General features: G+C 34.5%; 2 protein-coding genes across 3 annotated transcripts in view; one reads left to right on the top strand and one right to left on the bottom strand.

The window, feature by feature from the left end:
- The window catches only part of LOC142337696 (integrin beta-5-like), a 127,146-nt gene extending 120,195 nt beyond the window's left edge, over nt 1–6,951 (top strand). For both annotated transcript variants that reach the window (XM_075387139.1, XM_075387140.1), the window contains 4 exons: nt 478–670; nt 5,060–5,270; nt 5,600–5,925; nt 6,358–6,951. In XM_075387139.1, the coding sequence (XP_075243254.1) occupies nt 478–670; nt 5,060–5,270; nt 5,600–5,925; nt 6,358–6,361 (734 nt within the window). In that variant the 3' untranslated portion in view covers nt 6,362–6,951. The remainder of the gene's footprint in view (nt 1–477; nt 671–5,059; nt 5,271–5,599; nt 5,926–6,357) is intronic.
- Nucleotides 1–21,935, bottom strand: part of LOC142337695 (uncharacterized) — a 420,762-nt gene that overhangs the window by 289,664 nt on the left and 109,163 nt on the right. The gene's annotated exons all lie outside the window — the stretch shown is intronic.

Genomic DNA, 21,935 nt, shown 5'->3' on the forward strand with positions numbered 1-21,935 from the left:
AAGAGATAAGGTCAAATGGGTGTGTGTCACTCTAAATGAAGGTTATTTGAGATCAGCTAATAGAGGCAGCAATAACTTATACAGATTTTTAATCAAAATATAACAGGTCAGCCTTCAATGAAAAGACGAATTTTTTGGTCTGTCTTACTGTCTTTTTTAAACTGCCGATCTACGAATCTATTGCGGCTATTTTCTGGCAATCTGCCAGCTATGTTATAGGATTTGAACTAAAATAAAAAAAACGAAAAGACCGTGCTAATTCCTTTGATGAATACTATGAATAATTTTATATGCTTGAGTATTCGTGACCACTATCAAAAATACTTATTGCGATGATAATGATTTGTATAGCCTAGAGGTTTAATAACTATTTCAATTGAAATGTACTATGTTAAGGAGGTAAAACACCAATTATCAATTTTACGGTGTGGATGGTGTTTGACGAATAATTCCTATTGATGCAAGTGGGTTATATAGGCTTCAACTGTCCCGACATTCACTGTGAGCCAAACAAGGAGTGTGTGATTTGTGCATATGAACACAGAGACGAAATTGTAGACGATGAAGAGAGAGGATCAAATACTAATAACACATCTGGCTACCCACAAGAAGGTGAAACAGAAGAGAAGGAAGGAAGAAAAAGAGTGAACTTGACTGACATCGTGGACAGGTTATTGAATCGTTTTATACATTTAAACCTCAGAAATCCTCTGGAGAGGAGTTCATTAAGGGCTGACTGAATGCATCTTTGTTAAACTGCTCTTAAACGGAGCTCGTATCAAATATTCCTGCTCTACACGTCTGTTCAGTATAGATTTTTTTGAGATAGAGTATTCGTACTGTACCAATCTATAAAGGGTGCTTACTGTTTAAGTGAACTTCTCTTCGACTCACTGAATGAGAGAAAGGAATTTTTACGAGAATATTAAACCAAGGTCGTGCATCGTTTTAACCTCTTGATTCTGGTGAAATTCAGTTTCAAGATTTCGATTGTTTTCAATGTAACCTTTCAACGAAAATTTTTCCCGAAACCAGTGCTAGTTATATAATTTAGCTTTTTTTGTTTTCATTGTTTCTCACAAGAGAAATCTGGTGTCAGTATTAGGAAAACTATCATTGTGGGAGACTGAGAAAAATTTAGCCTGGCTTACACAGTTGGGCATTATTTGACAGATTAAATCTTTGTTCCTGGCCTGTTCGATATGATTCTCTAATCAAGCATCAATGATGAAATCGAATGTCTCAAATGATTTTGTGTCAGGACACTGTCATTGGCCGGTGTTTATTTTCCAACCCTGAATAAAATTGTGGATAACAGGGAACAAATTGTGTTAGTAGTTTGAAGTACCCATGTACCGGCTAATAAGATGCCCATGACAGTCCCAATACGACGGTAGTCGTTGATATCAAGTCAGTTTTGGCGGTTTGAGTCGGTTCCGGCTGTTTTTTGTTACAAAACGGGATAAATCGGTAACACCCAGAAGGCATTGTTTGTTCAGAGTCCCTAAGCTCGTTTTAGTAGTCCTTCATGCGCATAGTGTGCTCAATTTACTGGCAAGGCCTAGTTTTTTGCCCACAATTGTGCAGTCTTTTGAGTTCGCTGTTAACTGGGTGTAAAATTGACACTAGAAATAGTTCATAAAGGTCTTTGCGAAACTACTAGTTTTTTGAGGTATACGTATTGAAAAAGCCAACTTAAAAACAAAAAAATTGGTAACTCTTGCGAAGTTTTTATAACTGCGAAGCTGTAAGCTGAGCGGAGCTATATTGTGGTGCTCTTGGTTTTTTACAATTCAAAGAATTTGAATTTTATTGGGGCGCGGTCTTTTTTTAAGATCTGTTCACACATTTTCATGATTTTTGAAGTCAAATTGGAGTAGTGATTTTGGTCACGCCGAAACAAGAAATGGAGCAAAAAAGCGAGTGGTTTTGTGGCGTGAATTTTTTTCGCTCTAATTTTAAAGTAGAGTGAGAAAACGGTGTTTGAACAAAAACTCGGTTTCTCTGTAGTGGTTTTTTGTTCACATGCGACAATTTCACTCTGATTTTTACTGTTTTTTCGATTTTTTGGATCGGTTTTTTTTCTAACTGGTTTTACCAATCCATTCACAGCACATTCTAGGCCTAATTTTTTTTTACTTAAATTTTAATTTCTGGCTAGTGTTTTTTTTTGTTCACATGCGGCATTTTGACATTGACTTTGTTTTTTTTTCTTATTTTTTTGGTCTGATTTTTTTAAAAATGGTTTCTCAATTCACTCATAGTCCACTCTAAGTCTAGTTTTTCTGTTTAGTCAATGAAGATTCTTTGAATTGTACGTCAGGACTTGTCGTACTGTGTTTTTTTGTTTCGTCGTCTGATGCTCTTTTTTCGTTTTGCATTTGTTCACACAGCAAAGCTGAAAAAGTCAAATTTTCGGAATGACTTCTTCCTCTCACTAACGGCATTTGCGCGCGTGACGTCATTTCTCACTCGCTTTAGCAAAAGTTTTTAGGTTATTTGCGTGATTAGATTTTGATCATACGTGACTTGCCTCACTCAATAAAATGACTTTTGCACTTTAAAACTTAAGTTTAATTTGAATGTGTTTAAGGTTAAAGGAACTCATATGTGCAGTAAAGGTCCTTAATAAGAGGCTACTGTGGAATGAAGTTTAACAAGTTTTATTAATTTCTCCCTGGATGTTTTTTACCTAGTTTTTTGAGCGGCGTCGATTTTTTTTTCAATTTAGATCTGTATCTGTTTCTATCTCTTTTATATGGCACGCAGGTCTATTCTTTCGCCGCTATTCCGGCAATCTGCCGTCTATGTTTTGAAAATTTTGTTGTTTTAAAATTTTTTTGCCTTTGGGGGATATTGTAGCTTTTTAAAGCTTTCTCAGGGATTAATGCATTGATTATGGCAATACATATTTGAGGACATTAGCATCAGGAACTTTTTGCTAGTTTTTCCAAATTTATGATTATTTCTGTATTTTTCTCTTTTTTTTCCAACCAGATTGCATAGAAGGGGGTCAAATTTAAATAAGGCGTTCTTGATTCCTTGGAGAAACATGTAGGAATAATTTAGACCAGGTTGCATTGGTTTTTGTAATTTTTTTCAAGTCGCTGATTTTTTTTGTTATTTTCATACCTACTAAGCTCAAGTCGCCATATTTTGTTTACGAATGTCTGATATGGGTTAATGGATAACTTTTATTGACCCAGTTGAGATTTTATGGATATGGACATCACAAATTTCTACAACTTTGTTTTTTTTGCTGGTTTTTTCAAGTTCCTTGTTCTTTCGTAGCCTTTTGTACTTTTTCAATTTGGTTTTAGGGGGCAACGAAACTTTTTTGAATCTCGAAACTTTGTTCGCGAATAGATGTGAGCAGTACGGAAATTATTTTCAAAGCCCTTTGTACAATTTATAGCACCTATATTTAATTTTGAGTGATTTTTCTGTTTGGATCACTTTCAGCCCTCTGTATGGCTTTTTTGTACTTCCGAATAAAACTGACGTTTGTTAAAGTTGATCAAGTGGTTTTGTCAGACCTCATTACTTTTAATGACCTTTTTGTGAGCTATATCGTTTGGTGCTGCGGACATAAACACGCAAAATGGTGCTATTTCTTCGATTTCTAATTTTTTTTGCAATTTTGTTAATTTTATCTTTCGAGCCTTAGGGGCCAGGGAACCTCGTCCCCGTTTGATTAAAGGTTACTACATAGTGTCTAATGGCAGTGGAATGGTTTGCAACATTGAAATTTCACGAGTTTAAATATCATTTTACAAGGTTTTCAATCTTTCTGGGCCAGTGAAACGTTTTTGGGCTTGAAATTGGGCAACTAGATATATTCCGGGACATTGAAATTGGTCTGTAGATATAAATTTCACGTTTTCACAACATTTCAGTAAAGTTTGCAATTTTCAGTTTTATGCACGTTTTTTCATTTTCGATCATTAAGGCGAGTTTATTGATCATTAAGGCCAGTGAAGTTTTTTTTAGGTCTTGCACAAGTGTTAATGGGCAGATTTGAGAGACAAAAAATGGTTTTTACAATAAATTTTGAAATTGTCCATTTTGAAATATTTTTCTTTTATCTCAAGGTTTTCTTTCTTTATTGGACAAACCCCTTCCAAGGAGTGTGCGGATGTTAATGGATATAATTATTTGGATCGAATTTGGTATTCAGGGTGAAAGCTTCAAGAGTTTTAGCGATGATTATATTTATTAGCTTGTGATTGTTTTTTCTAATCTTTTGTGACTGTTTGTCTGTTTGGGTTGCATTGTTCAATTGATTGTTGGTCAGATACAGTAGTTCCATTTTTTTCATTGAATTCTTCATATTGTATTTCAGAAGGAGGTTTCCTGCTATGTTTTTCTTCGTTGAACAATTTTTTGCTTTTCCTTAGTTCACAGCTTGTTCCACAACCTTTGACTTTTTTGGTCTAGTTTAATTGTTCGCTCATTCTGCTCAAAAGGCTTTTGAACACCAGTTGCTCAGCAAAGCAATCTATTGTGAACAGAATCAGTATCGAAAAACGAAAACAAAATAGAAACGGGATAAACCCATGAAGCCCAATTTTAGATGCCCGCTGCTTGACGTTCGTTCTTATAAAAGTCTTCGTTAGAATCTCTATGCGTTTTATCATTGATACTAGACCCCGCATCCTCTTATTAGCAAACAGGAGTATGAATAACTAGGAAATCCAATCAAAATGATTTTTGTACAAAAGTTAATTTTTATCATTGTTTTTCTGTTCCTGCAATCCCAATCGGTGTTATGGGAATCAATGGCAGCTATTTTCCGGCAATTTGCGGGCTATGTTTTTAGTTAGGTCCAGTGGGACATTTTTCTCAATGGTTTTCGATAGGTTATTAATTTATTACCTCATTTGTTGATGACTGATTGATATAAAATCCTAACGGATTTTTAACTGATTTGGTTACTCACCAGTGCAATATAAGTTATGATCAATTAATTAATGAACCTGAAGAGTCGGATTTTCAATATTTTGCGAGTGTGGATCACTTACAAGATAAGCGAGACGAACTAGAGGTGTTCTGTGTCCAGGTACTGTCACTTGGAGTGTCGCAATGTGCTAGTGTATATGGTAGAGGAAGAGAGTGAGGGAGAGGGAAGGGAGCAGTGCATTGTAGAAGACGAGAATGAGGATTGTTCCTACCTCTTCTACTACTTCCCACGCTCACCTGACTACGAGGATTCTGTGGTCAACGGATCCATGTCTACCACTCCAACCACGACCACTACTTCAAGCGCCGAACAGGAATATATCTGTTTTCTCTTTCTCCCTTGGGACAAAATTCTTTTCATAAACTTGTTTTGTATTGATTGTTGTGCGTTGGACAGCAGAATGTGTAAATATTCTTAGAGCAATTAATCGATCAATTAGAGTGAATCACTGGATACTTCTACTAATGTTTCTGATATTCGATTAAAATTATACTTAGTTCATTGTGGAAATTAAAGGGACCGGTTTTTAAAAAGGTTGCAATTGGAAACAGACAGTTTACAATGTAAAATTTCGTTTTGACCGCTTTCTTTTAACGAGTGTAAGTGAAATGGTTCTGGGAGTTAAAGAAAACAGTTGCGCAGGACCTGAACGCAACTGACATTGGCTACCCTGTGCGTGTGGCCGTGATCGAGATCAGGAAGAAATATTGCGAAGACGCCCTCCTCCTCATCCTCATAATCCTTGCCATCATAATCGGCATCCTGTTAATTGGGATGTCTGTGTTGATAGTGTGGAAGATAGTAGTCACTATACAAGACAGAAGGGAGTTCGCTGAGTTCCAGTCGGCCTTGAAACAGGCAGATGTGAAGAGGAACGAGAACCCCATGTTTATCAAACCTACTCAGACTGTAAGCAATCCTGCGCATGAACAGGACAGCAGCAGTCGAAGGAGTCTCCGGATTAGGTTACATTTTTTTGGAATCTAAATTTTTGAATTATTTTGCGATCCAGAAGCTCGGACTAGCTTGTCACGGCAATTCGATTAGTCATATAGCATAATATAAAAGCCGAGCAGTGAAACTCTGAATTAGCCCTCAAGAATATCATATCTGCACTGTTATATGCAATATACAGTTTCGGAAAATAACACCCGTTTTTCGGATAGGACCACTGGACAGGACCACGGATAGGACCACTGTAGCTGCGTAGGGACTTGATATGAACTATCACAACCGAACAAATCGCCGCCGAAATTAAATGTTAACTTTGGGGTTTATTTGCGTGGCGATTTATTTTCTATTAGAATCAAACTAGAGGAGATATTTCCGTTGGAGTTGTTTCCCTTGACCTGTAATATAACCAGCAAAATCGTTTCTTCAAGCTGATTTTGGTTTAGGTGAAGCTGCTTCGTGGACACCTACCAACTGTTGCCCAAATAGACAGCTAATGTTTCGTCTCAATGTCTTCTGTCTTTTCACTCATTCACATTATCAATTAAAGCTCATCATTTTCACCTGTTTGTTGCATCCATTAGTACGGACTAATTTCAACGAATAATTACGTCAAAATACAAGCTAGAACCACAACCAATTTAGTGCGGAAATGCTTGTACTCGTGTGTAAGTTGATTCCAAACCCTGCCTTATTTTGGACTTGTCAATTGCTGCAGTGGATTTTACTTATGCGATTTTAATTAAGAAGTACTTGAACGGTTTAATTCCCAGTTATTTGAATACGGGTTTGATTGTGGTACTAGCTGTTAATTAATTTTTATCCATTGATGAACTTGAGACACAAACGTTGATTTGGATACGATAGAGACCAAAACTGGCAACATCTAATTCGCAGATAGAGAAGGAAAACATATGACTAGTCGTAAAGATATTACAATTGAAATTTTGTAATAATTCAGATTTTTGTACATTAGTTTTACTATCATGTTATGATTTTGCTACATTCGTTTTATGTATCATTCAATTTTTAGCATCTCATATTTTGGCTAAGCAGCACATGACTTAAGCAGTGACCTAATTAGGCAAGTGAGACGATTTTGGCATCAAGCGATTTGACCAATTTTGAAAAAGCAATGCTTGTAGCGAATGCTAAAGTTAGCATCATAAAGTCAGTTAATCAGCGTTTGTGATATGCCAACCTTGGGTATTGGAGACCATATCGTGGTTCATTTTTGTACTCCTTCAACGGTTTCAAATTTGCGAAATCTTAATAGAGCTCAAACCTAACTCAACTTAGGCTTAAACGAGTATCTTGGACCAGGCTAGCGGGATCGTCTTTACGTTGGAACGCAGCTAAAACAAGGTACACAAATGATGCTTTAAATTTGCTATGTATGAATAAAGCAGTATGTAAATGTCAATACCGCGTGAAAACAACTGCTCGGGTCACTATGCCGAACAACAGTCAATAGAGACAGTGGTCATTGTCCACGCAGTATTCTGAAAGAACGAGAAAAATGGTCCAGAATAAAATTTTTGCCCAACGATTATTAATCGCTCTCCAACGAAGTTTGAAGCAATTATTGGAAACTTCAATTGCGAGCATTCAGGAAAAGTCCGTTACTAAAATACATTTGATTTTGAGAGCTGCCCGTGTAGCTTGGTGGATACTGTCCAGGACTCTCATCCGGGAGTTCGGTGATTCTAACCCCTCCCTAGCCATAAGTTTTAGCATGATAGTTTCTCTAGCATATGCCCCCTTCTAAATTGAGTGCCTCGCCAGTCATTCGAGAGCATTTCATGCGACAAAAGTCGGCTTATTAAAAGCCACAAGCGATAGCTGAGGCCATTATTGGCCTCTTGTTTTTTTTTAAATATTTACAAGAGCTTTGTTGCGACCATATGACGCCACAATTACTTCAAATCTGCTTTTTGTTCGTTCTTTGATGTATTTTTAACTGAATTGTGTGAGTGACGTCATGTTCAATTCTTAGTATAGAGAGGTTTTTTACAATCCAAAGATTTTGGATTGAATTAGTGCTCTTTTTATGTTTTTACTATTTTTTTCAAGGACTTTGAGCTTCCGAAACTGGATAAACAGGTAATACTTGGCGGGCATTAAGTTGCATTAAAAGACCTTTGCTGGTTTTAGTAGTCTGCAAGGTGCTTAATGTACTGAAGTTGCTGGGAACGTCTAAATTCAAGGTGAACAGATCATTTATTGCTGGTTTTGAGCCCTGAAGAAAGCAATTTGTTGCTTTTTTAATTTGTTTAGCCTAAAGGTCGATCACAGTTTTTGTTAATATCCGCCGTCAGCCTCTCAAACGGCTATTATTTAGGCGCTCTCCCTTTTTTACAATTCAAAAAATTTGAATTGTATTGGGGCGTTGTCCTTTTTTTCTAAGATCTGTTCAAACATTTTCATGATATTTGAAGTCAAATTGGAGTAGTGATTTCGGTCACTCCGAAGCAGGAAGTTGAGCAAAAAAGCGAGTTGTTTTGCGGCATGAATTTTTTTTGCTCTTGTTTTAAAGTAGAGCGAGAAAGTGGAGTTTCAACAAAAATTCGCTCCCGCTACTGGTTCTTTGTTCACAAGCGTCAATTTCACTTTGATTTTTACTGTTTTTTCGATTTTTTGGATCAGATTTATTTCTAACTGACTGGTTGTCCAACTCCATTCATAGTTCACTTTAGGCGTAATTTTTCCCTATTCACTCATAGTCCGATCTGGGTCTAGTTTTTTGTTTAGTCAATGAAAATTCTTTTAATTGTATGTCAGGACTTGTCCTGCTATGTTTTTTACAATTCAAAAACTTTGAATTGTATTGGGGCGCTGTGTTCTTTTTTAAGATGTGTTCACACATTTTTCAATGACTTTGATCTTTCAAAACGGGATAAACAGGTAAATCCCAGCAGGCATTAAGTTTCATTAGAGGCCCAAAGTGCGCTTTAGTAGTCCGCCAAGTGCTTAGAGTGGTGAAGCTACCGGGAAGTAGCTGGGATGGCCTTAATTTAAGGTTAAAAGGTCATTTTTAGTTTTTGGTCTTAAAATAGTGAAATTTTTCATGTTTTTTTTTGTGATTTTTTAAAAATCTTTGTTTGATTAGTCCTAGGTTGAAGTTTTTAAAAGTTGATGAAGGCCTTTTGCGAGACAAAAATACTTGTTATGACCATTTTATGAGCTATTTGTTTTGGTAATACAAACACAAACACGCAAAATGATACTAATTTTTGCAAATTTTAAGTTTTTTTGGAAATTTTTGTCATTTTTTTATTTTTTCTAGCTTCAGGGGAAAGTGAATCTCCTTTGAGGTTTGATAATAGAGCACTGCATAGTTTCTAGTTATAATGGATTGGTATTCAACATTTTAGTGTCTCGAATTTTAGCTTTTTTTAAATAAAATATGCACTTTTTTTAAGGTTTCTTGTAAATTTCTCATTTTTGCCCATTCTCAAAGGCCAGAAAACATATTCCACGGTCTGATAAAAAGTTACTGCGTAGTTTTTAGTTTCAATAGATTTGTTTTCTTTCAACAATTTAACCTTTCGAATGTTAGAAATTTCTTGGTAAAATTTGCATTTTTTTTTAGTTTTTCAAAAACATTTTTCTTTTAGTCAGTTTTTCTGACCTCAGTAGCCAGCTAACCTCATCCAAGGTTTGATAGTATGTTATTAAATAGTTGCTAGGGGGCAAGTGAATGTTTTGCTACATTTTATATGAAATAATTTCTTTTTTTTTGAAATTTGAAAATTTTTCTAAAATTTATTGCCTATCGGTCTTTGAGCCCATTAATTTTTGAAGGCTTGGAATTGGGTTACGGGATGGCGTTTTATAGCCTCTACAGACACAGAAACGATTCTGAAGATTTTAGTATCACAATTTTTCGCAACATTTCATTAAAATTTGCAATTGATTTCTTTTTTTTTTTAATTTTTCGGTCATTTTCGAGTTAATCGATCTTCTAGTGCCGATGAATCTCTTTCAGTTATTGCAGACATAATACTGGATCGATTTCAGAAACAAAAATTGGTTTTGAATTTATGTTTGAAATAGGTATAATAAAAAAGACCAAATTTTGCCTAAAGGGTAAAAGCTTCTAGAGTTTTAGTAATGAGTATGTTTTGTTTAGTTTGTTTGATTGTTTTAGTTTCTCAATTTTTTGAGATGATTTTGTTTGTGTTTTGGATGGTTTTGTTCAATTGATCTGCGTGTCAGGTAGAGTACTTTTAAGTTTTTCATTCAATTTTTTGAATTGTATTTCAGGACTTGTCCTGCTATGTTTTTTTAATTCGCTTTACCTTTCGATCACGTTTTTCGTTTAACATAAGTCACTACTTTCACTTTTGACTTCTGAATTACTTCACTCACTGTTTCAACTGAATGGAATTTAAATTTCCTCAAGCATTGAATTGCGTAATTTAGTAAATGCGGTCAATGTCAAAAGAGCAAATCTAAAAGAAACGGGATAAACCGATAAAGCCCCTTCATTGAGTCAGATTATCATTATCTTTTTGAATTAGATTATCAAAGTTCTTTAGAGCGACTGCTAGCTGATCTTATTGTTAAGTTTAATACCCTTCAGTTCAGAACCTGAAGTAAGTAAAGTTTTAGAATCTAACAAACTGCACACTTAATTAGAACATTTTTTGAAATTAAGGAAAAGTTTTTGGAAATTTTTATATCTTCTTTTCCTTTTTTCTGTTTCAGTCCCGATGTGCGTCTAGCGCGTCACCGGCGGCTATTTTCCGGAAATCTGCCGGCTATGTTTACTCTAATTAGGTCGTTTTATTTGCATGAATAAATTTATGATGACACATGATTTCTCTTGCTCCTTAATGAAGTTTTGCTTACTTTAGTTAGTTGTTTAGGTCTGCTTAGGATATCTCAAGCTCGAAGGTTATTTGGGGGCAGCTTCTATAAAAATTATAATATACACATTATAAACATATAAACATAAATTATAAACATTGATGGATAAGAAACAACATCAATTAGTTTAAAAAAAACAAAACTGGAAGGATAGATATCTTGAGATTCAAGTCTGTGAAGCAAGCGCTGTTATTTTCTGGCTATCTGGCAGCTATGTTCGTACTGTGTAAGAAAAAATTTAACTGACCGGAAATTTTCTACGATTTTTGATTATGCATGACCTACCGGCTAAGCTTTATGTGGCTACTATGCTATGCGAAATGTTTTTATTCTAATGTATTTGGTTTCTTTTTGTTGCTCATGCCAATTTTTAACACTAAAGCCAAAGTTTTTTTTTCATTTTTATAGGCTAAAAAATTTTAAAGGCTGCGAAATGCGTTAACAGATTGACATTATGGTGTAATTCAGTATGGTGTAATTTTTCATCTTTTCTTGTGATTTTTTTTAGTTATTTGTTTGATTAGTCTTAGGTTGAAGTTTTTAAAAGTTGATGAAGGCCTTTTGCGAGACAAAAATACTTGTTATGACCATTTTATGAGCTATTTGTTTTGGTAATACAAACACAAACACGCAAAATGATACTAATTTTTGCAATTTTTAAGCTTTTTCGGAAATTTTTGTCATTTTTTTTAGTTTTTCCAGCTTCAGGGGAAAATGAATCTCCTTTGAGGTTTGATAATAGAGCACTGCATAGTTTCTAGTTATAATGGATTGGTTTTCAACATTTTAGTGTCTCGAATTTTAGCTTTTTTTAAATAAAATATGCACTTTTTTTAAGGTTTCTTGTAAATTTCTCATTTTTGCCCATTCTCAAAGGCCAGAAAACATATTCCACGGTCTGATAAAAAGTTACTGCGTAGTTTTTAGTTTCAATAGATTTGTTTTCTTTCAACAATTTAACCTTTCGAATGTTAGAAATTTCTTGGTAAAATTTGCATTTTTTTTTAGTTTTTCAAAAACATTTTTCTTTTAGTCAGTTTTTCTGACCTCAGTAGCCAGCTAACCTCATCCAAGGTTTGATAGTATGTTATTAAATAGTTGCTAGGGGGCAAGTGAATGTTTTGCTACATTTTATATGAAATAATTTCTTTTTTTTTGAAATTTGAAACTTTTTCTAAAATTTATTGCCTATCGGTCTTTGAGCCCATTAATTTTTGAAGGCTTGGAATTGGGTTACGGGATGGCGTTTTATAGCCTCTACAGACACAGAAACAATTCTGAAGATTTTAGTATCACAATTTTTCGCAACATTTCATTAAAATTTGCAATGGATTTCTTTTTTTTTAATTTTTCGGTCATTTTCGAGTTAATCGATCTTCTAGTGCCGATGAATCTCTTTCAGTTATTGCAGACATAATACTGGATCGATTTCAGAAACAAAAATTGGTTTTGAATTTATGTTTGAAATAGGTATAATAAAAAAGACCAAATTTTGCCGAAAGGGTAAAAGCTTCTAGAGTTTTAGTAATGAGTATGTTTTTGTTTAGTTTGTTTGATTGTTTTAGTTTCTCAACTTTGAGATGATTTTGTTTGTGTTTTGGATGGTTTTGTTCAATTGATCTGCGTGTCAGGTAGAGTACTTTTAAGTTTTTCATTCAATTTTTTGAATTGTATTTCAGGACTTGTCCTGCTATGTTTTTTTAATTCGCTTTACCTTTCGATCACGTTTTTCGTTTAACATAAGTCACTACTTTCACTTTTGACTTCTGAATTACTTCACTCACTGTTTCAACTGAATGGAATTTAAATTCCCTCAAGCATTGAATTGCGTAATTTAGTAAATGCGGTCAATGCCAAAAGAGCAAATCTAAAAGAAACGGGATAAACCGATAAAGCCCCTTCATTGAATCAGATTATCATTATCTTTTTGAATTAGATTATCAAAGTTCTTTAGAGCGACTGCTAGCTGATCTTATTGTTAAGTTTAATACCCTTCAGTTTAGAACCTGAAGTAAGTAAAGTTTTAGAATCTAACAAACTGCACACTTAATTAGAACATTCTTTGAAATTAAGGAAAAGTTTTTGGAAATTTTTATCTCTTCTTTTCCTTTTTTCTGTTTCAGTCCCGATGTGTGTCTAGCGCGTCACCGGCGGCTATTTTCCGGAAATCTGCCGGCTATGTTTACTCTAATTAGGTCGTTTTATTTGCATGAATAAATTTATGATGACACATGATTTCTCTTGCTTCTTAATGAAGTTTTGCTTACTTTAGTTAGTTGTTTAGGTCTGCTTAGGATATCTCAAGCTCGAAGGTTATTTGGGGGCAGCTTCTATAACAATTATAAAATACACATTATAAACATATAAACATAAATTATAAACATTGATGGATAAGAAACAACATCAATTAGTTTAAAAAAAAAACAAAACTGGAAGGATAGATATCTTGAGATTCAAGTCTGTGAAGCAAGCGCTGTTATTTTCTGGCTATCTGGCAGCTATGTTCGTACTGTGTAAGAAAAAATTCAACTGACCGGAAGTTTTCTACGATTTTTGATTATGCATGACCTACCGGCTAAGCTTTATGTGGCTACCATGCTATGCGAAATGTTTTTATTCTAATGTATTTGGTTTCTTTTTGTTGCTCATGCCAATTTTAGCACTAAAGCCAAAGTTTTTTTTTCATTTTTATAGGCCAAAAAAATTTTAAAGGCTGCGAAATGCGTTAACAGATTGACATTATCAACACAGAAATGGTGTTGATCATCTGGATACCATTAATTTTTGCATCGTTTAAATAATGCTTCCTAATTTTTAATGTTTTTGAAGTTTTTAAGGTTTTTTGAGGTTAAATTTATTTTAAGTAACCAAGGAAACAGTTACCAGGCTGAAATTTGGTAATAAGGTTGGTGAATAAATTTATGATGAAGCAGATAAATTTTGCTGCAGAAGCATTAATTTTTGCTAATTTATTAGTTTTCTAATTTTCCAATTTGTTTTAGTTTAAAGTGGCAGAGAGACTTTGTAAAGCTCAATTTTGTGGAAAAGAACAAATATCAGCCTTACCTAAGCTATTTTGATGCACCTTTAGCACCTTTTTTGTAATTTTTTTCCATTTTGGGTCTCGATGAGTTTCTGTCCTCTGTTTGGCTCAAGATTGTGTTCGCTTTTGTTTGCCCCTTGTGGCTGAAAAACTATGTGAATTGCCTGTTAGTATTATGATGTTTTCTTCCAAAATTTGTATACTAATTATCAGTTCTCGTTACCTTAAGAACCAGAGTATTTACTATTCTATTCTGTTTCGATAATTCTCAAGTTGTGTAAACATTTTTTTGTTTAGCTTTTGTTATCCAATTCTTTCGTTAGTTATTTGAGGATATTTCAGGTTTGTCATTCAGTTTTGGATTGTAATTCAATACCTCTCCTGTTGTTTTGTATATTCGCGTGATTAAGCTTTTTTTCACACGTGACGTACCTTGTTCTCAAAAAAGACTTTCTCACACTGAAGTGGGTTTTTTTACTTTTATTCGAAGAGATAAGGTCAAGTGAGCGCGTGTCACTCTGATTGAAGGGTATTTTAAGAGAACTAATGGAAGCAACAGAAAATTAAACAGATTGTTAATCAAAATGTAACATCGCAGCTTGTAAGAAAAGGAAGTTGATTTTTGTCTGTTTCTTTTACTAATTTTTTTAGACGGCCGATCTACGATGCTACTGCGGTTGTTTTTCTTGCAATCTGGGAGCTATGTTAATGATATTTGGATGGTGTGCAGAAATTTATAGTGAGTTTTTGAGATTTGACTCAATGTTTTTAGCCCAAATGAAGTTTTAATATCTAATGATCCCAGTTATATTTTTCAGGCTGCTAATCAGAGCTGTTTTTCAGCTTTTTCCACGTGTTTAAACTTTTAGAAAATTTTGTGGTTTCAATTGCTCTCGAACGACGTTTGAACCAATTATTGTAAACGTGTGATTGTATTCAAAGTTTTTGCTCGACTGTTTTTGCACTTTCGGCACTCTTTGGTTTCTCAAGTGACTTTTTCATGCTTCTCTTCTTGACTGATCACAATTGCTCTCAACCTGAAGCTAAAGTGAAAGACATTGTAGCTTAGACAATAACAGGGGCCTGATAGCCGAGTGGTGAATCAATTTGTTGTGGAATTCGGAGGACGCGGGTTCGAATACTCGCCCTGGTTGGATGTCTTTGCGAACATAAACAACAATTTATCTAGACTACAACACCCCTCTGAGTCAAAATGTCCGGTCACTCGTTCGAGAGCAATTTGTCGAAAAAAATCGTTTTTTTTTTCAAAGTATTTTTCAAAATTGCCCACTAAAAGTAATTTTGTGATTGCTATTAATCTTTCAACGGGTCCGTTTGAATTCAGTAGCAATAATTCTGAAGCTTTCATTACAAAAAAAGATTATTAATTGCTCTCGAACGGAGTTCGAGGCAATTGTTTTAAACGCTTGTTTATTCCTTTATGCAAAATTTACGCTTGACTGTTTTGCCATTTTTCTATGGAACATTCTTTGCTCTCATTTTTTCATTTCTCACACTTGACTGCTTAACTATTTGCGTAATCTAAATTGCACTCAATCCAAAATTAGGTATCTTGCTAACAAAAAAGTGATTGTAAACGATGAATTATTGATGCTGGTATAGGTGTGAGATTGCAATCAGGGAGTTCAAACCTCTCTCTTTTTTTTGCACACATAAAAACATAAAAGGTTTATCCTCTCCGAAACTGCCCCGCCTATCTTTCAAGATAAGTTCAGCCGACATTAGACTGTTAAGGTTCAAAGCCATTAAAGCCGTTCAAACACTTGCTTAGGTTGTCTATTACATGAATTTTTGCCTAAATCTGTTTTGTAATTTGATAAATAAATTTTTGAGCAGATTATAATTGTTTAATTACCTGGAGAAGATAGATGAAAATTTTTTTGGCTCATCGCTATCGAATTTAACGAAATTTTTGTACTTGAAAAAAACACTTCGTACAAATCTTCGTGAAAAAAATGCCAATTATTTTTTTATCAAATAGCATTGTTTTTGTTTTTTTGTTCATTCCGCTATTTGCAATTTTTCTCTATTTCGCGGAACGTTTTGTTCCGGGTTTTCTATATACATCAATTTGATGTAAATAGAAAACAATTAATTAAATTTCTACTTCTGTTTTTATCGAAATTTTATAGAGTTTACTTTTTGATCAACAGGTGTCGCCTAATTTGGCAATTGAGGTCGATTTCAAAAGATGAAAATTAAAAAGTGTTACTTGAAGCAGAGTGGTCACCAACTCTTTGTCCTATAAGTCATCAGATTTCATTAGAGCAACGGTTAACTGGTAATCCCATTAAGACTAAAAGATTTCAATTCAGAAGTTGAGATAAGTTCAGTTGCGCAATCTAACTAAGTCAGTACTAATTAATTCAACTTCTGACAGTTGAAACAAAGGCTCTCAATATGGGTATCACCTTATTCTATTTCTTCTTGTTTCGACGTCAACGGTTTCAATGCTGGTTGTTTTTCGACAACATGTAGGTTCTGTGCTTTATAGGGGTAGACGGAAAAAGTTTTTATACGCTCTAACTGATGAATAAACTGGGCAGAAAAAAATTGAAAATTATGCAATTTTTAAAACGCACGTTTTGTTGCTCAATTTAGCTAAGTATTGTTATTTTGCCATGCGAAATCAAGTGCGCAGAATGACTTAAAAATTCGATCCCCAAATATAATTGAAACTTTAAATCTCGTGTTTTGATACGTCATACAAGTTGATACGTCATCTTAAAACTTCGATTGGTTGATTGGTTTTGAAAGCTATTGGGACATGCCAATGCCTGACTCTTCTTTGGCCATTCCAAGGTCGTGTTGAAACCTCCGAAGTTGTTAACCTTCCCTGTGAAAGTCCTTATGAAGAAACGATAGATGGGTTGTCTCTTCAATCGGAAAGCGAGAGACTCGCGCAAAGTGTCCTAGTCAAAACCAACCGGCCGAATAATAGTAAAAAAAACGACTGATCAAAATGTTCTGCGTGTGTTTAAAAACGTGGATTATTTGTGGTAAACGAAAAGTATCACTACTCCCTTTACCAGTTGGAACCGAAGAACACACAATCGTTTACAGTAAGAAACCGAATTTAGAAATTGATTGTAAAATCATAAGTTGGTACTCATGAACTCAGTGAATTTAACTGAAACTGCCTGTGTTAGACTGCGAAGCATCAGTATTATAAGGACGCACAAGATATAAAAACTCAACTTCCTTATTTCGGCAGTAATTTTTTAGACACTGCGGTAAAAGTTCGAGTTCAGCTTACCGTAACGTTTGCCCCAAAAATGTAAAACATTTCAAAACTGTGAATTGTTGTATCACTTTTCAAGACTCTGCAGAAAAGCTAAGATTCAGAACACCACTCAGAGGAGTCAACAAAATGTAAATGTTATATCAGCGGAGAGACCTCCAAGTTATGAAGATTCTGTCGATATCATAATTAAATGAATTGAGGAGCTCCATTCAAATTATTCAAGCTCAGAGGACAACTAGGTTGAAACACTTTCTGATTCTTTTGTTTACGGTGTTGAATCACACAGTTTCATTTTCTGTATCGACAACACAAATATTTTCTTGATGGTCGACCCCGATAAGGGGTGTTAAACTGTGAATTGCTCATTAGCTTCCGCTTTAGCGAAAAACTGTTCCAAAGTTGTGTAAATGGAAGCACGGCCCCAGCGATAGAAGTTTCAAAACGTTCTATAGTCGTTCAATTGAAGTTTTAGGACAAATTTGAGCAAGCGCTATTTCAATGTATTTATTGGAAGTTTGATCAGGCAACCTTCACACTTGTTTCTGTTCGCCTTTGCCATTTTCGACGAGAACTTCTTCGTGCCCTGGGATATACACGGAAGAACGTGCCATTAAAAGGCAGTAAATCAATCATGAAAAAACTTGTACCATCAAAGAAGGAGTTGAGAGATACAGAAATCAGTCGCATCAACGAATCCAAAACTAATGTGGTAAAAGCAAACTTCATTCAAAAAAATTACTGCGAGGCATCAAAAAGAAATCGATAAATTTACAAGAAAATTTAAAGTCCGAAAACTAAAAATCATTCAAAAACCACACATTGAAAAACTGTTCTGATCAAGATTGAAATCTTGATCTGGCAAACTTTACAATTGTTTTTGATGGCCTTTGCCATTTTCGACAAGAAGTTTTTCTTGAGATATATAAGGAGAGACGTGCCATCAAATGGCAGTACATTCGATAATGTAAAAACCTGTACCATATGTTAACCCATCAAGGTTACCCATCAAAGAACTAGTTAAAAGAGTCTCCCTGAAATCAGTCGCATCAAGGAATCCAAAACAAACGGGGTAAAATCAAAATTCATTCGAAAAATTACTGCGAGGCAGAAAAAAGAAGTAGATAAATTTACAAGAAAATTTAAAGTCCGGAAATCAAAAACCGTTCAAAAGCCACATATTGAAAAATTTCAAACTGTTCTGATCAAGAAAATTTTATCTCACATTCGTGATAACTGGGATGAACCTTCAGTACGTAAACTAAGCGCTGTATTCGAATATTAAGAGCAAAACAATTTAAAAAATAGATATCTGAAGACCAAATTAGAAATTTTTATCCATCTCACAACTCCATCTCAAAAAAAACAAAAAACTAAACAGTTATGCATCGCCAAACACAGTTTATCTAACCAGTTTGGACCTTAAGTATGCCTTAAGTCTACTTAACCTGCACCCTGAGACCAAAAACATCGTAATTTTTTGATGTCTGTTGCGAGAAAACAGTAACATGTCCATAAAGAACTGGTGTTTGATTTGATTGATATGACGCCTGAGTTCTAAAAAACTTCTTCATTGTGCGCTGAAGTTCAGAAAGCAAACATTTAAAATTAGTGTAAGACTGCTGAAAAAGTTTAGAACCAGATTATCTTAGAAGAAACTGTCCCATATGTCAGTTTGGAAAATCAGTAAAAGAATTGCTCGGATTCAGAGTAACACAACAAAGTTTTCGCCCCATGAGTCTAAACTAGCCTCGATTTTAATATTTTATGCACCGAACTCACTCATAGTTTTATATTGAATTTTAAGATCTGTCCACCTTTTCATTCAACTTTCCGGATTGACCGTCTTTTGGTACATATTTTTGTTACTGAAGATCTTCGAGTTGCGAAAATGGTTTTAATTTACTATATATCTAATTATTCATACCAAAAGAAAAACTAATTGTTTATGTCAAAATGTTCGTGGTAGTCACTTTCTTAAAGGTTTGCAATCTTAAACGAAAAATATTATAAACAGTCAAAATCTTCAATTGTCTGAACTCAAATCTATTTCAAATCATTCTGAAACAAATATGGTGTCAGCCGGACTTCGAAGTCTGAATTCATTCACCGAAAAATACTCAATCGAAACTAATCAGTTCAGACCTGCAATGGGTAGGCGAATTCCAGACAAAAATAAATAAGCAATGTAGTAAATATAATCGACGTGAATCGCAAATTAACCTTCCAATTAAAGCCTCAAATTGGCGCGATCGTGCAAATACAGCAAACTGTTTTTGACTCGCCGTAGCTAGAAAAAACAAGTTGCTTTTTGACCAATTTCAATTCATCCTCGAATACATTCAAAATGCTAACAAATTTTGCAATTTCTATAAATTAAATAGAAATTTTGAGCCCAACAAAAAGTTGCACTAGAATGGAATTCGAATCACCGGACGACCAAACATCACAGTCAATCCCCCTTTGAATCACTATCGACATCCATGCCACAGCAACGGTACTCGGATGAAGCAGCCATTGATGAAATGGTATCAAGAGTATTCAACGAGAAGTTTTTAGCAGCAATAACTGAACGATACATGCCTTAGACAAATCAATCTTTATTGCGTTCTTTGTTTTTAGTAGGGTCTCAGATCCAAGAAAGGATACGTCTGAATAAACGAACGTAATGCTCCACCTAATTGAAGAGGGAGGAATCCTTCCTCGCTAACTGATCACGATTTTTTTTGGTAAGTTCAGAGTCATTGTTCAAGAAATAATGGCCTCAACTTCCAGTTGGAAAGATCGACATTTGCATCTTGTGCTTCTTTCACTGAGGTTTGTTTGGCAACGATCTCCCTATCTTCAAGGAAAATTAAGCTTTCTCGGGCCATCAAGCCATCAAAACCGAACCCAAGGGGAGTAAACGAGATAATCTTCTCTTTAAAAAGCTTGCATACTTCTTTCAGGGGGCTCCCAAATCCTCTCGTTAAAAGATCGCCCCTTAATTCCTGAGTTTTTTGCGGCGGCTGGTTTTTTTAGTGTTGTGCCCTTTTAGCCCTAACACATCTGTTTTTTATGCATATATGTAATGAGGCCAGGTATTCTATAAATGAGCGGCTGTTAGACATTGAAATGTTCGTCAAGTTCATTTTTTTTCTGTGAAGATTTTTTGAGCCAATATCATTAAGTCTTAGCGCAAATAAACTGGTGGGTTGACACCCAAAAGTTATCTCTTTCAGAATTTCTTTCTGTCAACCAACACCAAGAACGAGTTCCAAAGTTTGCTCGCTCCGTGTTCTCTTATTTTTGGTTAACTGCTTTGACAGTTCAAGATATAGTCGACTTTGATCTGCTTCTATTTTTAAATAAATTATTTCCTTGTTCTGGGGACCTGTGGCATGTGTTCTTCGACTTTCAGCTCGGATGGAATCACAATTGAATCTGCCATCAAGTTGTTGATTTTCTGGATGCGTCAAATTACTCTTTGAATTTGTAAGTGGAGTTGCCTCTACCCAAACCAGCGTCCCTAATGATGGGCCGAACAATTTACGCATCAAGTCATGCACAATGCTATTATTTGTGGTAGCTGATAAACTTAGGCTTCGTTTTGTGTTATCTACGGCTTGTGATAAAGCCTCAAATTTACAGGAAGCTCCAATGAAAAAATTTTATTCCGCTTGAACTGATTTTGTTAGGGCTTGAATAACTTCATTGGTAAATTAGTAAAGAGTGTTACAGAAATCTGACTTTTCTCTCACCAAATTTTATCTAACTATTTTATAAAAAATCTCTAACTGTTTTTGTCGCCGATAAAACCTGCCAATCACTATACTCCTGTAACGACTGTTAATACAGATCTTTAAAAAACAAAAAAGGTTGATGTCAGTTTCAGTTTAAATGAATTTAATGATGTCCTTCTGGTTACAGTATCCTAAAAGTACCAAGTTCAGATTTTCTTTGTCTGTTGTTAGCTGTTTTTCCCACAACTGTACAACTCACTAGCAAACAGAATGAAACTGAACAATGTAAGACATACTGATGGAAACTGAGCAAAATAGGACTTGAAACAGGCTAACTCTAATTGAAGAAAAATAGAAGTATCAATTTCCGTAAAGGAAAAGCTACCAACTGTCAATTGCATTGAATTCAAAATTCACACACTGAAAACAAGTAATGAATGCAATTAACTTGGCGTAATTATTGATAATTACTTTTTATACCAAAGCAACTGAATAAGTTCATAAACAAAATGGCATCAATCATCCGATTAAATTATTTGCTACTCCAAAAAATACATTTAAGGGTAGAGAAAATCTCTTTAAATCAATTGATTGTGGCATTTAGAATTTAGCGCTATTTATTTTTTCTAAATTTGTCATCTTACTCAAGTGCCTGAAAAAAAACAATCAAATGCGATTTGTCATTAGAGTTTGCTTTTTTTCTAACTAAGTATGAGACTGCTCATAATCTACTTCTTGAAAAATCAAATTCTTCCTGCAGAACTTCATATAGCAAACACTTCGTTATCTAGATTTTTCGATTTTGTCCAACAATTAAAGAAACTTGAAGACAAAAGTTCAAAAATAAGCGAAAACATTGAAATCTTTGTAAATAAGCATGCATATGTTTTTTTCCTCTCCAAACAGATTGTAAATCAGAATGGATTCACATTTCAATTATAAGTAATTTTGTTCGTAATTGGAATAAATTTTCAAGAGTTCTGAGAAAGCAAAAATAAAAAAGAAACATTTACAACATTTGACGTCATCATCGTAGTTATTGTACTTTAAATGTTTAAAAATTTCCCTGAAATCTTAATATTTTGTTTATTACAATAGGCAAAATAAAAAATGTAGAACACTAGT

The sequence above is a fragment of the Convolutriloba macropyga genome, chromosome 4 (genome assembly GCF_964194025.1).
Source record: "Convolutriloba macropyga chromosome 4, txConMacr16.3, whole genome shotgun sequence".
In the NCBI taxonomy this organism is placed as follows: domain Eukaryota; kingdom Metazoa; phylum Xenacoelomorpha; order Acoela; family Convolutidae; genus Convolutriloba; species Convolutriloba macropyga.